The 16969-nt window shown below is 52.8% G+C and overlaps 5 protein-coding genes across 5 annotated transcripts; 3 read left to right on the top strand and 2 right to left on the bottom strand.

The window, feature by feature from the left end:
- Nucleotide 1: 1 nt before the first annotated feature.
- Nucleotides 2-1146, top strand: RDH1_2 (short-chain alcohol dehydrogenase; the record flags this gene model as incomplete). The annotated part of the gene is made up of 4 exons (XM_056210145.1): nt 2-91; nt 134-237; nt 284-903; nt 962-1146. The coding sequence occupies 4 exons, from the start codon at nt 2-4 to the stop codon at nt 1144-1146; spliced, it is 999 nt and encodes a 332-aa protein (XP_056076967.1).
- Nucleotides 1147-1714: 568 nt separating this feature from the next.
- Nucleotides 1715-3394, bottom strand: TEF1 (translation elongation factor EF-1 alpha; the record flags this gene model as incomplete). Its single annotated transcript, XM_056210144.1, has 3 exons — nt 1715-2823; nt 2914-3049; nt 3329-3394. 3 exons carry the CDS (start codon nt 3392-3394, stop codon nt 1715-1717), a joined length of 1311 nt encoding a protein of 436 aa, XP_056076966.1.
- Nucleotides 3395-7010: 3616 nt separating this feature from the next.
- atp8 (ATP synthase F0 subunit 8) lies at nt 7011-7371 on the top strand (the record flags this gene model as incomplete). The annotated part of the gene is made up of 2 exons (XM_056210143.1): nt 7011-7148; nt 7207-7371. The coding sequence occupies 2 exons, from the start codon at nt 7011-7013 to the stop codon at nt 7369-7371; spliced, it is 303 nt and encodes a 100-aa protein (XP_056076965.1).
- Nucleotides 7372-8957: 1586 nt separating this feature from the next.
- Nucleotides 8958-11016, bottom strand: N0V89_001329 (uncharacterized protein; the record flags this gene model as incomplete). Its single annotated transcript, XM_056210142.1, has 2 exons — nt 8958-10058; nt 10663-11016. The coding sequence occupies 2 exons, from the start codon at nt 11014-11016 to the stop codon at nt 8958-8960; spliced, it is 1455 nt and encodes a 484-aa protein (XP_056076964.1).
- A 2673-nt stretch (nt 11017-13689) lies between these two features.
- N0V89_001328 (uncharacterized protein) lies at nt 13690-15072 on the top strand (the record flags this gene model as incomplete). Its single annotated transcript, XM_056210141.1, has 1 exon — nt 13690-15072. The coding sequence occupies one exon, from the start codon at nt 13690-13692 to the stop codon at nt 15070-15072; it is 1383 nt and encodes a 460-aa protein (XP_056076963.1).
- Nucleotides 15073-16969: the final 1897 nt, after the last annotated feature.

Here is a 16969-nt window from a genome sequence, read left to right as displayed (position 1 = left end):
AATGATCCCGCCGGCGCCGACCTTTACAGAAAAGGATATCATCGATCTTTCCAGCAAAGTATACATCCCCCTCTATGCAACCCGAAATACCGTACTTAGGAAATGATTCGTCCCTGACAGACACCCCTTTCAGGTCTACATCATAACATGCGCGACATCCGGCCCCGGTCTCGAGCTCGCAAAGATCCTCTACACGCTCCATGCCACTGTCTACATTGGAACGCGCCTCCTCTCGAGGTACATCATTCTTTGCCATCCACCCTCTTTTCGCTGACGCACTTAGCTTTGAAGATACTCACAGAACAATAACCTCCAAAGCCCCAACCTCCCAAGGCACGCTCAAACCCTTCATAGCCGACCTCGCTGACCTGCACACTGTCAAGCTCGCCGCCGAATCGTTTCTGAAAGAGAACTACCGGCTAGACGTACTGTTTTTAGAAGGGGGTGTTGACAGGGACAGCAAAGACGCCGCCTTCGCCTTACGCGCAAATTGCCTCGCCCCTTTTCTCCTAACACACCTCCTCTACCCTCTCATGCACCGCACAACCACTCACTTTTGCCACATAAACACCTCAATCCGCATCGTGTACGCATGCTCACTTCTCACCGTCTCCACGCCGCAGGGAGGCGTACAACTTGTCCCGGGAAAAGAGGAGGAAATATGGAACCCAAAACAGCTAGTCGGAGTGGAAGGCTACATGCAGAGCAAAGCCGGGGTGTACTTCCTCGCGTACGAATTCGCGCTGAGGCACAAGGATGTGGAGAAGGTGGATGAGCACGGTGTGAGGAGCAGGAATACGGCTGGCGTGCTGCATGTTTGCGTGAATCAGGGGGCTGGGAAGGCGGCCCTACCAGAGGCGTTACAAGGAATTTTGGGTAGGGTTGGAAAGAGGGCGAGATATGGTAAGTTTCATCGTGCTCTTGTGCTATCTGTGGTTGTGCTAATGTCGATGTGGTGCAGGCGCGTATACCGAGCTATTTGCGGGGGTTGCTCCAGGTGTGGAGGACGGCGACTTTATCGTCCCGTGGGGAAGAAAGGGGAGTGTACCTGAGCACGTTCAAGCGAGCATGAAGGAGGGGAAAGGAAAAAGCGTGAGCGCGCGGTTCTACGAGTGGTGTGAGGCACAGGTCAGGCCTTTTCTGTAAAGTTGCAGACCTCAAGTTTTTGTATGCGACTGTCAGTGCGGCCATTGTCTCGCATACACGTATGTTAGGTTGCGCGCCTTGTGCTCATACCGCTGAATACATACGGTCATAATTGCCGCGTCTGCCATATAAACTCGCTTTATCCTGAGACCTCTTTCTACCTCATCCTCACCCCATCAAACATAGCTTTGATGTCTGGCGGTCAATTGCATGATGAAGCATAGATCATGCCCAGGACAAGACGACCTGCGTTCATCGAGCTGCGAAACCAGGATGAGCTATAGCCGTCTCGTGCTAGTCTATGTTCATAGGAGGATGGAGCGAGGACAAGGTTACAACACCCACAAAAACATCACAGTAACAAGTAGGTGGAAAAAAACTTTGTCCAACCCAGTCGATTCATTGGTTATCATGACATAAATCTACGGAAGGACAACGCCAGAACCCGCCTAACCCATTATGCATCATAGCAGCCATAACTCATAATGGCTTCAAGCCACCGCATCCCCAGAATCGGATATCTAGAGACTTTTGGAAGAAAGAAACAAGCCGGAAAAATTGTAATCGCTTATTTCTTGGAGGCCTTCTGGGCGGCCTTGGTGACCTTGCCGGCACCCTTGTCAGCCTTGACGACGGACTTGATGACACCGACAGCGACGGTCTGACGCATGTCACGGACGGCGAAACGACCAAGAGGGGGGTACTCGGTGAAAGCCTCAACGCACATAGGCTTGGAGGGAATCATCTTGACGATAGCGGCATCACCAGACTTGACGAACTTGGGGCTGGACTCGACAGACTTTCCGGTACGGCGGTCAATCTTCTCGAGGAGCTCGGCGAACTTGCAAGCAATGTGGGCAGTGTGGCAGTCAAGGACGGGTGCGTAACCAGCACCGACCTGTCCGGGGTGGTTGAGGACAATGACCTGGGCGTTGAAGGACTCGGCACCCTTGGGGGGGTCGTTCTTGGAGTCACCGGCAACGTTACCACGACGGATCTCCTTGACGGAGACGTTCTTGACGTTGAAGCCGACGTTGTCACCAGGGACACCCTCGGTAAGCTGTTCGTGGTGCATCTCGACGGACTTGACCTCAGTGGTCACACCAGCAGGGGCGAAGGTGACGACCATACCGGGCTTGATGACACCGGTCTCAACACGACCGACAGGGACCGTGCCAATACCACCGATCTTGTAAACATCCTGGAGGGGAAGACGGAGGGGCTTGTCGGAGGGACGGACGGGGGTGTCGATGGCGTCAATGGCCTCGAGGAGGGTCTTGCCAGTGTGCTTGGCCTTGGTCTCCTTCTCCCAGCCCTTGTACCAGGGGCAGTTGGGGGAGGCGTCAATCATGTTGTCACCGTTGAAGCCGGAGATGGGCACGAAGGGAACGTGCTTGGGGTTGTAGCCGACCTTCTTGATGAAGGAAGAGGTCTCCTTGATGATCTCCTGGAAACGCTCCTCAGACCACTTGGTGGTGTCCATCTTGTTGATGGCAACGATGAGCTGCTTGACACCGAGGGTGTAGGCGAGCAGAGCGTGCTCACGGGTCTGGCCATCCTTGGAGATACCAGCCTCGAACTCACCAGTACCGGCGGCAATGATGAGAATGGCGCAGTCAGCCTGCGAGGTACCAGTGATCATGTTCTTGATGAAATCACGGTGACCGGGGGCATCGACTAGAAGTTGTCAGTGAATGTTGCTTGCTATGCTGCTGATTCTGCTGAATCTGCCAGCAGCCGGGGTTGACTTGAGAGGAGTTGACCTACTAACGGTGACATAGTACTTGGGCGTCTCGAACTTCCAGAGAGCGATATCGATGGTGATACCACGCTCACGCTCGGCCTTCAACTTGTCAAGGACCCATGCGTACTTGAAGGAACCCTTGCCGAGTTCGGCGGCTTCCTATGCAACGAGTCAGCGACGTGAACGAGTGGGAAAGCATGAGACAGGATGCGACAGGGCGCCGGCAACTAGTGATCGCTGTGGGTAATTTTGCGGCTGCAAGCTATCCACTGTGCGTCATAGTTGGCGAGCAGCCAACAGTGGACTAGCGCGAAAATTTCGCACAACCCCACTCGGACCGCCCAAATTGCCCCTCAGCGCGATAAGCCAAAAATGTGGCCGGCGCATCGCGGATGCAATTTGATGCCAGTGTCGCAAAGGAAACAGGTGTATCCGTACCTTCTCGAACTTCTCGATGGTACGAGAGTCAATACCACCGCACTTGTAGATCAAGTCTGTCTCCATTGTAAGCTGCTGTTCGTACCCCGCTATCGTTCGAAGGAAGGCTTACGTCCGGTGGTCGTCGACTTGCCAGAGTCGACGTGGCCGATAACGACGACGTTGATATGAGTCTTCTCTTTACTGCAGTACTCGTTAGCATTGTGCTCTTGCAGATGCGTTGCAACCTAGCCGGCGCAGGGCTGAGGTTGACGTACCCCATGATATCGGTTGTGTGGTGAAGTGTGGAAGTAAGAAAGTCTTGAAAATCTCCTGCGAAGAAAGTTAGTGACGAGACAAAGGAGATGGAGAGTGGGGTCGACTGACAGATATCAAAGCTTAATGTTTGATGGTGTGAGGACGAGGGAGAAAGAGGTCCAAGGGAAAAGCGAGTTTATATGGCAGACGCGGGGCAGCCTAAGGGGCGCACGGACCTTCACTCAAATTTTTGCAAAGTGTCACAGCAACCGCCCTCAGCCTCGCTGTTGGGCTCTCACTCTGCGCTCGAGGCCAGATACGGCAGATAACCACTCTGTTATTGGCTTACACGCCCGTTGCGCTGACCGCCCGCTGATCTACTCGCCACAGCCGGACATTTGCTACGTGAAATAACTGCGCAGCCCACCGTCCCTTCTCAGTTCACCACGTCGGCCTAAGTCTCAACAGCATGCATGGCCAGAGTCTAGCTCCAGTGCGCGCTCTACACGTCAATTCATCTATCCACAACGCGAACAGCGCCCGCGGCCGGCGAAGAAGACTGTGATAACGACGACCCAAAACTTTTGGCGGGGTACCTGTTGCATTGCCCCACCATGGTGGGATGCGTCTTTGTTGTTGCGGCGGTACGTGCACTTCTGTTCGTCATCAGCCCACCTTGACGTCCGATAACTTTTGGTGTCTCAATATTGATCCTCGTGGTCGATGTCCAGCGCGGCATCATTCGACTTCTGCTCTGAGATTCATTTTCGATCGATGCGGGGCATTGAGGGGCCTGAGCCATCCCGATGCGCTGAAGGGGCGTATGGCGCCCTTCTCGTTGACTCACTTCCACCAGGTTTCACATCTCGCCCCCAGAGTCGCAGATACCTCGAGCCGAGCTTTACCGTCGTCGTACCTTTTCGTAGACCTCTGCAGCTCTCGCCGACGGCGTCCGTAAAGTCCTCCTTTGCATGTGTAGCGGTTGAGCTCATCCTGTCTTTTGGTTCCTGTTCGCGTCTGAACCATTATGGCATGAGGTAGTCAATCTTGACCGCACCTTCGAGTCAATCCAGAACCTCTTCGATGCATGGCGAGGCACGTACCAGTGTTGCCTGGCATGAGACACCAGATTGAGATCATTGGGAACGTGCTGTACACACATTGCACTGACAATTGGGATGTTGGGTATGCTTCAAGTATTGGCAACAAGAGAGCAAGCGACAGCTGTTGACCAGAGGCGGCAGTTACTCTCAGGTGGCTTTACCTTGATCCTTCGATGGGCAGTGGATCGCGCTTTTCCCTGTCACCTAGCCGTAATCGCATCGCAATTGCGACGTCGGCACGACACTATCCCTATATGGTCGGCCGCTGTATTATACGTCTTAAGGTCGCCCAAGTGAAGCTCCAGTCTGCCAGGCAATTCTGCCAGGCAATTCTGTTACATGTAGCTCGTGGATACGTAGCCAGTCCTGGGCACTGACTTGCAAATAATTTTGAGTTCCATACGTAGCTGCAGTATGAGAAGCAAATGCGCCCATTCAAGAGCTGAAGCAGGTCTGAAATTATTCCTCAAGCCCCAGTGTGTAATGCATTCCAGGACATGTGGTCAAGTGTGCTCTATCTCTCACACTGTTCCAAGAAGCTTTGTTCAAGTTCACTATACGACCAATCGAAGTAGCAACTGTATCACGCTCATGCAGTCCAACGCAAAAGTTACTTACATATATCTGGAATCACTCAGAACTGCTCTCGGCTACGTCTGGGTACCTTTATCTACGACCCTGTAGTTCACGTTCGAAAGCTTTATCTGGAGACAAGGCACCCCTGTTCCAATATAGAAACATCTACCGCCATTCGTGGACTTGGTATTCAAGGCACGGTGTAAATACTACTTTTGATACACCCTCCCCTGCGAAAGTCCATCTTCATAATACCACTTCTAGATGGAAGGTCTAGGGTCCCGCGCGCAATATACACAGCCCATGGTGTCCGATGACCTGTGCTGAATAAAAGCGTGGTGAATACCTACTTAAGGCGAACGTAAAGTACGCTCGAACCTCGCATTCGAAAGCTATAGGTACTTTACGGACATGATGCTTCTCGCACTACTCCTCGCCGTCAGTGCGCTCTTATCGCCCGCATGGGCGGCGACATGGTACTTCCTGCGATACAACTTGCCTTCCTCGCAGGCCTTCCTGTCCTTCTCCGGGACTATGCAGATACCTAAGCTGCCTCAGGCAGGGACGTACTACCTCTGGCCTGGACTACAACCCACTGACAACTCCGGCGTGTATGCTCTGCCCCTCGCCCTTTCCCCGCATGTCCCATCACAAGCTCATGCACTCTAGGTATCAAAACGTGCTCGACGGCCGTTCGGGCACCTGGTGGATCGGCAGCGGCTGGTGCTGCTCGAACCCAAGTTTGCCCTGGGGCAGCGGCTTCAACACATATCAAGGCGAAAGCGTCGCGTTCTCGAACGTGAAGGACTCGAGCGGTAGTACGTGGACGAGCAAGCTCACGAGAGGGAGCTCGAGTGTGTCGAACAGCTTTGCGCTCGGCAGCAAAACATTCAATCAGGTATTGTTTGCGATTGAGCTGACGGGCGTGTCGTGGGACTTCGGAGCGCTCGTATTCAACAATGTCGTTATTGTAAGTTGTAGTGTTGATGCGGTCGGGTAATTGCTAATGCAGGACGTTAGACGTCGTCTGGTACGAGCACGAGCTGGTGTACTAATGCGCCTGAGAACTACAATGGGGCGAGCAACTACGCGGTGTCGGGCGTGAGTGCGAGCGTCAGCGGGAATGTCGTGACGTGCAAGATCAATAGCGTGACGCTGCAGTCTCCGAAGTGAGTTTAAGGAGGAGCTGAGGTGGGCGGTCGTAGTTTTGCAGATGGAGGTTCACCATTCCCAGAGGCCGAAACGAGGATGTGTGAATGATGCTCAATGAGGTATCCTAGCTAGTCAGAAGGTTAGTGATAATAATTGTCTTTGCAAGAACACGCGCAATGGCTCTGTTCAAACTCTCGAAGAATACGTTCGCTACGTGTGTCGAGGGCATGGCAAAGTAAAGGCATCTCTGAAGTGGTGGCTAATGATGGCTGTCCTTCTATGACGCATCAAGCATGCGATAGCTACAATTGTCTCTCCTGAGGGCATCGACACGCAGAATAATCATAGTGCGTTCGTAGAGGATTTACACTCGAGCGAGATCGAAGGAAGCGGTGTTACATAAGCACCGCAACGCCGAGGATCTCCCGACGGCAGCATCACGGAGAGCTTTTCCTACACCTCCGAACAGCTTCCCCGACCACCACCCATCCAAATCCATCTCCCCGGGCTTTGTCACTCCCACCCGGTACGCCAATTCCCTCGCGAGCACTCTCTCTGTACCAATTGACCTCCCGGAACCGCGCGCTAATCCACACCCTCTCACAGAGCCCACGATGAACGCCGCACGCCTTTTCCGCCCTCTCGCCAGGGCCGCCGTCCGCCAGCCCGCCATGGTTCGCCCGTCCGTCATGGCGCGCCCGGCCCTCGCTGCCACCCAGAGCAAGAAGACTGAGGTCGCCCCTCAGCAGATGGTGCGCTTGTTCCCGATGTACAGCGCCAAGGATATGGAAGGAAGCTAACGGATCACAGACGATCCTCAAGTCGGCCATGCCCCAGCTCATCCCCTTCTTCTTCGTCAACGAGACCACCATGGCGTTCGTCCTGCTCCCGACGCTCATCTACGTCATGTCCAAGTACATCCTGCCCCAGCGCGTCCGCCTCTTCGCGGCCCGTCTTTTCATCAGCAAGCTATAAAGGGTGCATACGGAAGGATATGAAGAGGATGGAGGGATTGTGTACAAATAGTCAACATGTGCTTGTAGACAATTAAGTGGTTCGACAACAATGGCTGGATGCCAACCTATGATGCGCCCAGTTGCAGCGTCTTGCATCCGATACTGGCGTTCTGCTCAACTTCAGGAGCGTATTGATGTGAATACAGGCATACTGTTCAGGACTGACGAATAGGCTCGGTCGTCGTCATCTTTACATGTTTGACTGATGTCTTTTCTGAACCATTGAAGACACTGACAACTGCAGCCCTCGTTTCCCGTATGGCGCGATATCACTAAAATACTTTGAATGTCAAACAGAGCAGGATTTGAGGCTTGATTCCATCGATATCAGCATGACAAGGACTGTAGGCAACCTTTCAAATAACTACGCGCATCATCAAAGCCCTACACCGCCTTCTTGAACTCCAATAGCTGCCTCTATAAATTACCAAACGTCTCTGCGCTCCGAAACTCCAGTATCAGCACCCTCTGCATTTTGCCATTATCCACACAAGAAATCGTCAGGGAATGTGCTCTTCCTCGGTGTCCCCTTAAGCACCCTCTCATCCGCACCCTTCACATCAGCGCGCAGGACATCGGCGATCTTTTGTCTAACGGCAAGCGCAACCACGAGGATGAAGCGCTGGGCAGCCACCTCCAAACTATCTAGGGCTAGAACTTGTGCCTCTGCGGCGTCTTCCAATTTATATCAATCCGGTCATCCGTATAACAAACACGAATGAAAAATCATGCTCTGACTTCCACATACAAAAGCACCCAGTTCGGCGGCACCTCGCCATCGGGATCCTTCTCGTAAGAGGAAAGGTGCTGTGGGAATAAATGTTCGCATTGAATGGAAGGGAAACAAGTGCGTCGATGTACTGCTACACCTCGAGTAATTTTATACCTCTCCTAATCCGGTTCCTTAAGCATACGGTCGCAATCAAAACCCATGAATTGAGAAAATTATGATCGTCCCGATGGAGTACTGCTTAAACGAAAGCTTGCTTGCCACCTTCTATTGGCCTACTGGACTACACCTCTCGCTTCGTCAGGGCGTATGCGACCACCGTGCAATGATATCCTCAATTCTCCATGCAAAGCTCCTTACACGAGTAAGCTATCTGCCTCTTCAGTCTTGTTGCGTCACCCGGGGTGCGCACGAGCGCCATCAATCGGCCGTAAATATGCGGGTGGAGGACAGCATATTGCAAGATTCTGTGCTTGGCTGTGTAAAATTTCCTGGGGGATGCGAAGCTGAGGAGAAACTGTGGAAAGCCCGAGATTTTTCGGGCTGAATGTACTTGTGAGTGGGGAATGCATCGTGAGCTGGTCGAACTCGATGTCTAGTATGATGCGAGGACTTTTGCTTTAGTGGTCTCGCGAAATAAGACACTGGAAGATGTGCTCGCGTGGGGGCGGTTTAAGTTGTGACTGGGGTACCACGAGGATGTACAACAAGACAAAGGTTTATTGCCACTTTGGGTACGTCACTGACCCAGGACGGGGTCCGCACACTGCGGAAAGTCTACAAAATATTCTTCATGTATGTATTTGATTGGGGCTTTAGTATACATCCTCGACCTGCGTAAGAAGCGCAAGCCTCCACGGCAAGTTGTTGTAGTTCGTAGTCACATTCGGGTCAACACCCTGATACAAATACCTTAACCCATGTGTATCAATCCTCAGATTCTGATCCACATCCGTCCTAATAACCTCCCCATGACTGATACTCCTCGTCCACTGCGGACCCTCAAACACCACATTCTTCTCGCCCATGAAAGGATGCTCTTCCGTCGCGGCCAGCACATCCCACGGCCCAGCAAGATTTGAACTAGTCCAAGACCGGAAATACCGCTTGTTCTCCGTGCCGATACATTCTACGAGAAGCAGGTAGGATGAGTTGCCGATGTTGTACACGTTGGACGCTTCAAAGAGGTCGTATTTGGAGGGCTCTTCCATCGCAATGACGGGCTCACTCATGCCGTTGGGGAAGTCGGCGAGGGGTGTTTGGCTTCGGAAAAGGCGCCCGTTGTCATCCGAGGAGAAGAGGTGGCAGTTTAGCTCGTCGCAGATGACCCACATGTCGACCCAGTATCCACCTGGAAGGTATTGTTCAATTATCGCGGGCGTGCCGTTATAGAAGTTGGTGGGCGCTGACCAACCTAGGGGATCGTTGATGTCTGGGTTCGTGCTGTACGCTGCATTGTTGTTTTGGAATACGAGATACCATAGTTTCTGGGGCTCGAAATAGAAGACTTCTGGTGCAGCGCGGTAGCCGGTGCCGATTCCTGATTGATCTAAGTAGTTGAAAGGCGCAGAGCCAGCCTCGTCGAAGGAAGTGAAGTTGAAGTAAACTAGCGAATAGTTGGGCGACTCGGATTTTGCTGTGCTGGCGAAGACGTGATAGGTGCCATTGACGGAAATGATTGAGGGATCTTTGATACCTGCGATGGCTCGGGTATCATTCCTCGGGTAGACTGATGCTTGTGTCGATGTCCATTTGAAGCTGCTGGGAAGTGTTGTGTTACGTGTAACGAATGGGAAGCGAGGCTGTGGATGGAGAACGCTACGTGCAGCTGCTACGGCAGCAGCAGACCAGAAGACTAGAATCGACTTCATCATCGAAAGGTTGACGACGGGCTCCCAAATCACATACGAGTATCGCTATAATCCGTTCAAATACATCTTGAAGACCCCCGATTATGGGTGCCCCTCCGTGCCAACGGTTAGCACTCCCGACTAACAGATCCTAGTAAATTGAAATAATGAAGATATCCAAGCAGCAGTGACTCGGGCGTAGCAATTTGGGGGTTTCTGAACCTGATGGATCCCGAGGCCCGTCGTAGCGGCGTTCATTTAACCAGGATTCAGCCGGGACGCAATGTGGAGAATCGCGATTCCTCCCATTAGCACGCACCCAGGCAGATCTCCAGTAAAGTGGAATTCTCGCAGTGCTAGTGTGATGGAAGATCGTAAAGTAACACCAACTCGATCCAGGTTTACTATAAGGAGCTAGGTTCCCTCAGGGTGAGCGATGCAAAGGCTGAAGAGTTCAATACTTCAACGTTCCGGCGGTTGTATACGGTGCAACTCAAGGCATTTGGAGACTAGAGACTTTCGGTTTGGATGTGGTCAGAATGCAGGCGCCCATCTTCAACCATCCCACACGTTGCTTTATGCAGAGCCATTCCCGCGACAGCTTTCCTACTCAAGGTCCCATCGGTGACATCCACTTGAGCACCGCTGTATTTAAACTGTCCCTACGCACCGGCTTCTCCAAATAATCGTCCATGCCAGCCTCCTGGTATTTTTCTAGCTTATCTAGCCTTGTGAATGGTGGAGTTGCAATGATAGGTAGTGAGCGTGTCCGTCCGTCAAACAGGTTCGTGTCGTTGCGGATCCGGCGAGTAGCCTCGAAGCCATCGAGAACGGGCATGCTAGTGTCCATGAACACAATGTCGGGCTGGCGGTTTCCGGATGTTTTGCAGAGATAGTCCAGTGCTTGCTGCCCGTCGCACACAGTAGCTACTGCATGGCCTAGCTTCAGGAGTATAAGAGAGGCGACTCTGCGGTTGACAGTGTTATCCTCTACGACAAGAATGAATATGCCGGTGCTGGGCATTTTGGAACGGGGGTTCAAGTATTTTTGCAACTGTATTAATTCTTGGGCAGCCGACTGTGCCATGGTAAGGAATGCTAGCGTCTCAGTTCGACGCGACGTAGCGTAGGAGGGACGATTGTAGCTTCATCCAAATACGCCTGGCGTGACCTACAGTAGACGCACAGACCACCTCTTCGGTCTTTCGCGCTCGCTGCCTGCTGGGTCCCATATGGTGTTGCCCAACGACAATGCTGGCGCACAACAGGTCGCTTGCGTGTTTCGCAGGCCATTGTGGATGCTCGGCCGAGGAACTGCCTGTCACGGGTCTGTGTACTGCACGGCTGTCGCGCCGCTTTGCGCCTTCCGCGTGCCGCGTCAGCAACACCTCAACACCATCGGCTGCGCAGCAACTGCACGGATCCGTCAACTTGTGCGAGCTCACAGCTGGCCCCGGAATTATTCAGTGCCAGACGATAGGTTCTCGACTATCGACTTGCCGACATCAGTTATGCTGCTCGGAGTCGCCTGGGCAAAGACTCTGGCCTTGATCGATCGAAGAGCAGGCTGTTAGCAGCGCCAAGCGAGGCGCGTTGCGTATCTCGCCGGTTCAGCAGCGAGCAACCATGATTCCAGCATCGACTTAGCATCAACGGCATATGCTGCACGGAGACGCCTTCAATCTTTCGAATGCACTTGGTCGCTGATGGCGACGCTAGAAAGGGTATGCAAAGTGCTGCAGCTTCATGAGGTCGTCTCAACCGCCATCTATCGTCTCGACGCGCGCGAAACGTGTCGCATTGTCCCTTTCGGGTTGCGGTAATGCCGAGCTCTGCAATAGGAACTGCACGATGATGACCTGGTGGAATAGTAAATCGCGTGCTGACGAAGATGCAGTGCAGCGGTGAAACGATTGGCCTCGAGGTACGCCAGACCGCCGGAAGGTCCGAGGCCTTGCGAACGACGAGAGCGATGAGAATCCTCCGACGCGGCGGATGCGGTGTATATTCGACGGGCATTTCATAGCCTTGCGGCCTGACGTCAAGCACAGTCAGTGGAGAGGTTCGCAGCGCGCGGTGCTCACCGCCGACGCGCGCACCTGGCAGCGATCAAGCATCTCACCGCGGCCAGCGCCGACGAGATGATCCGTCCGCGATGGCTGTGCGATGCATTCTTAGAAACACAATTGGCTGCTGCTTACCGCTGGCGTACACCGCCACAGGTTCTGCCGCTACTGTGCAGGCGTGTCCGATTGGCCCACGCGCCTTTTCCGACGCCATGCCGCGAACTGTCGGCGGAAAAGCGGCCAAGCGAAGACGGGACGGGCCTAGCGCTGGACCCCAAGCACGACTGAGCCTCACATGTCCCCTGAAGCGCAGACCGTGCGTATCCCTGGGCAGCTGTTAATAGACCTGGGCCAATCACTTGTCGTACGCGCCACACTTAGCCACACGATACCTTTCATGCTGCGAATGCTACGTACTGTTGCGATGCGGGGTGCGCTGGCTAATATGAACTGGCGGCCTCGTCGCCTTTGCCGCTGTATTCGAGGTCCAGATTTACTGCCTCGTCATTCCGTCCAGCACAGCTTCACCATCGCGGCGACAGACAACAAGCGTGCAACGGCAACCCGACTACGATAAACGAAGACCATCTCGGACAGAACATAGTGTCCAGCATTTGTGTACCGATACCAATCAGGCCGGGGAACCCTACTGTTCGCCCAATTCTTTTTCAAGATCATTGGGTACCAGGAATCTGGGGCTCAGGTATACCCGGACCATGTTGTCTCCAAAGGACATTGGATCCAAGGCCAATGCCTCTAGCATCTGTTCTTGCGACTCAGGTTACGAGACCAGTCGTGCAGTATCACCATCGGTACGACAATCAACAGGTTCCGAACACTACACGGTAGCTTACAATCAACAGCTCCAGGCTCAGGCACCAAACAATACTCATCCGTACCATTCTCAGCAACACACCCCAGTTATCTTCAATGGAGGCGATATCTGGAACTCACCGGTTGGTAGACTAGCTACCTCACACAATGGCATGGAGCTGATTGAGAGCCTACAGAGCCATTGTACTCGTGTGCGAGAAGATTCGCTTGTCGATCCGATTACGACCCAGTTCAACGTCTTCACAACAAGTGATGCATCGATTCATGCTTTTGTGCTTCCTGATCTCCCAGCCTTTGATCAAACTTGCTTAGAGTGTGAAGTTTGGCAGCTCACGAACCCTGGACTACACAACAAATGCCAAAAGTGTCGGGCACTTTCCATTCACCGAGCTATGCCTCCCACAGCGGATCCTTTATCAACAACCAAAGATGCCCTCCCTCAGTTAGAAATTCCTGGAAACCTGCAAGGTCAAGGACTAAAACGTCTACGCTCAGTTTCACGTTGCTTGGCTTGTGACGTGTCTCTGCAGGTTGATTCGAGATACTGCTCTACTTGTGTGCCCGCCCACACTCTCTCACCTTTATCGCCGTTTCCCCCAGAACACCGGGTCAAGCGATCTCGCGCAGGCCGAAATTCAAAGCTTCCAATAGCTGCACTAAATCGACTGCAAGCCTGGCTGGACGCCAATAAGCACAACCCTTATCCGACTGCTGATACAAAGCGATGGCTAGCCCAAGACTGCGGTATCACCGAGAAACAAGTCAACACATGGTTCACCAACGCTAGAGCTAGGCAGATGAACGCACACCAGGTGGAGAGCGGAAGCGAAGTAGAGGGTGCCGAGGATAGCGACGATGCAGAGACGCTACACGCCAACATAGGCGCCACCGAATACCTACAAGACATTGCTCAAGCAGAGTCGTCCCATCGTCGTACCTCGGCTGCCACAGGACCCTCGCGGAGGGGCAAGAAGAAGGACTACCGGCGGATTCACAATGCGGAGGTGCCTCAGACCCCTCTCCTCCTTTCGCCAGCTTCGATGGCGACGTCGCCTATAGATCAATCACTTCCAGCGGACCAGGAGACATGGCAGTGTACGTTCTGTTTCAAGGCTCTGGTACCGAAATCGTGGCGGCGGCATGAAGACACGCAACACCGACCCAAAACTCAGGCCGCTCGGTGGACGTGCATGCTGGATGGTCCACGTCTGAGTTTCCCAAACCGCACCAATACGGGGACGGTATGCGCTTTTTGCATGGTCAAAAATCCAACCGAAGAACACTTTCTTCAAAATCACCGAATCGATGAGTGCTCGAAGAGAGACGCGACTGACCGAACTTTCTATCGACCAGACCACCTGCGACAGCACATCAAGAATTTTCATAATGCCACTCTGTTCGACATTGTGCAAGCCCGCTGGAAGACAGCTGCTGAGACTGTTACAGAAGGATGGACGTGTGGGTTCTGTGGCGACCGCCTGGAGACCTGGGACAAGCGGGAGACGCACATCTCGAACCATTTCAAAGAGGGCATGACCATGGCATCGTGGAGGGACTACCCCGATACGGAGAAGCAAATCGACAAGAAGGGCAAGGGGAAGGAGAAAGAGAAAGGGAGTGCTCTCAGTGGCTCATTCATGAACATCTTTCGACGACCAACTTCACATCAGCACAATCAGCCTCAAACGCAGTCACAGGACAGCGCGTTTGCAAACTCCTTCCAATCTCTGCCCATTGCACCTCAGATTCAAGCTCATGTTCACGGCTACCAGACATCTGCTTCGCATTGCGCATCGACAGGCTATGAAAACGCATATACCTCGTCAACAGCGCCAATGGGTCTCGGCATATCTCAAGCACCTGTCCTGCCTGTCATTCCGAACGTTAGTCCACTTGTAGTGACGCAACATGACTTCGACAATGTCGGCAACGTTTTCGACTGGGCACCAATGGCAACCTCCTTCGATCAGCAGATACAATATCCGCTTCCGAACACGAACATTTATGAGGCTGGAGTACCTACTACTACGATGCAGCCTGATTATACCAATTTGAACGCACTTGGTCTGGATCTTTATGGGAACCAAATTGATTACCAGGGATCCTGGACGCAACAACCACCGTCGTCGCCGCACAACCCGCAACAGTACCCGCAGTACAACCAGAGGCGGCAACAATAATTCAGTCGGGCAGAGCGTCATTCACAACGCTTGCATTGACTGTAGGCTCTTCCTATGGAATTGATGCCTGGACTCCTGTCGATCTCCGACTGGGTCGTTCCTGCTTTCATGTACATGCGTTTGATGCAGTCCTCTATCGAACTCTTATCGTATGTATGATTGCTGTTCTTGGAGTTCTATACACCCTGGGATGTCGGCGCCTGGTGAGCTTTCTCTACTTTCATTCGTGTCATTCCGCCGCGTCACTGTACTCTACCATAGACTGAGTGGGGCGACTGGGGTGTTTCTCTGTTTCATAGTAGATTTCATTATTTCATTCTCTGTCACGTCTCTGAAGTATTCTTATCGTTCTTAATATCTGTCACATGCGTCACTTCTTACTTCTCTGCCACTTTCCACAGCGCAGGTCGCTTATAGTAAGGTCCGCACCACGAGCAGCATGATGTAATGCGTATAACGGCCGATATCTCACAGCAACGGATAATTAGAATTTCTCAGCAGATGACTTCTCTATGAGCCGCATTCAGTGCAGCTAGGCACAGGAATTGAAACATGAACGTGGGTGACGACTTGCGGGTGTCATCTCAGAATACATATCATAATACAACCGCTCTTGCAAAATTGTTGGCGCTGCTTCCGTATATACGGTCCTTCAGTTAATGCTTCACTGTCTGTGTCGGTACCTACGGGTGGTTTCTAATAGCTCTCTTATACACCGTCACCGCTGTACCTCGCAGGCTACCTCAACTGCTGCCGCCTTCACCAAGCACTAGGATTGCCTCTGCTACTCGCTTACCCGAATATGAAGTTCTTTGACTGAAAGCACCGAGCACAGGCCACATTGCCGCCTCCACGGCCGTTTGTCGCGTCGCCGCCCGCCTTCACCAGGCGCCTGCCGCCCTCAAACACGCCCTCTCACCTTCACCACGGCGTGTTTCACTCACTTAATCGTTGTTACCTGATCACGAAATTGCCTTCAGATCAGTCGCTTAGTTTAACTAAACGAGAAACGCTGATCCGGCGCCCGCAGACGCCTATATAAAGGCCGCCCGCCCGCCTCTCACCTTCTCTTCTTCCATCACTTCTCCACTCCACTTCTACTTTTTTGGGCTGTGGCGGCCTGGAACCCAGCATGAGCTCGACTTCTACCTTGTGCCTTCACTCATTGGTACTTCACCTTCACTCAACCTGAGTTCGACTTCTACCTCTGCATGTCGACTCCATCACACCTTGTCGACTTCACATCATGTCGACTTCATCATACCTTGTCGACTTCATCACACCGTGTCGACTTCATCACATCATGTCGACTTCATCATACCTTGTTGACACCTTCACATCATGTTGACCTCTTCACATCATGTCAACATCATCACACCTTCTCGACTTCATCACATCATGTCGACTTCTCTACATCATGTTGACAACCTCACATCATGTCGACTTCATCACACCTTGTTGACACCTTCACATCATGTCACCATCCTCACACCCTGTCGACTTCGCAACCAGCAGCCGCCACCCCGCAAACGAACCGAACCGAACCGAACAGTGGGAAATTTGGCAGTGTCGGTGGATCGGTCAAAGAGGTGGAAGCTGCACTCTATCCGGCGCTCTTCGGAGTCAGGTCAAAGACAGAACAGCAAGTTGGTAGTGTTGGTGGATCGGTCAAAGAGGTGGAAGCTGCACTCTGTCCGGCGCTCTTCGGAGTCAGGTCAAAGACAGAACAGCAAGTTGGTAGTGTTGGTGGATCGGTAAAAGAGGTGGAAGCTGCACTCTGTCCGGCGCTCTTTGGAGTCAGGTCAAAGACAGAACAGCAAGTTGGCAGTTCAAAGACCTAGGGTCGTTCTCAGTTCATGTTGCGGGCCGTGTGGAATCTGAGGGCTTTGTGCCTGGA

Source organism: Didymosphaeria variabile (genome assembly GCF_027946475.1).
Source record: "Didymosphaeria variabile strain IMI 356815 chromosome Unknown scaffold_1, whole genome shotgun sequence".
In the NCBI taxonomy this organism is placed as follows: domain Eukaryota; kingdom Fungi; phylum Ascomycota; class Dothideomycetes; order Pleosporales; family Didymosphaeriaceae; genus Didymosphaeria; species Didymosphaeria variabile.
Note: the sequence above shows the minus strand (reverse complement) of the source record. Positions and strands in the feature narration are given on the sequence as shown.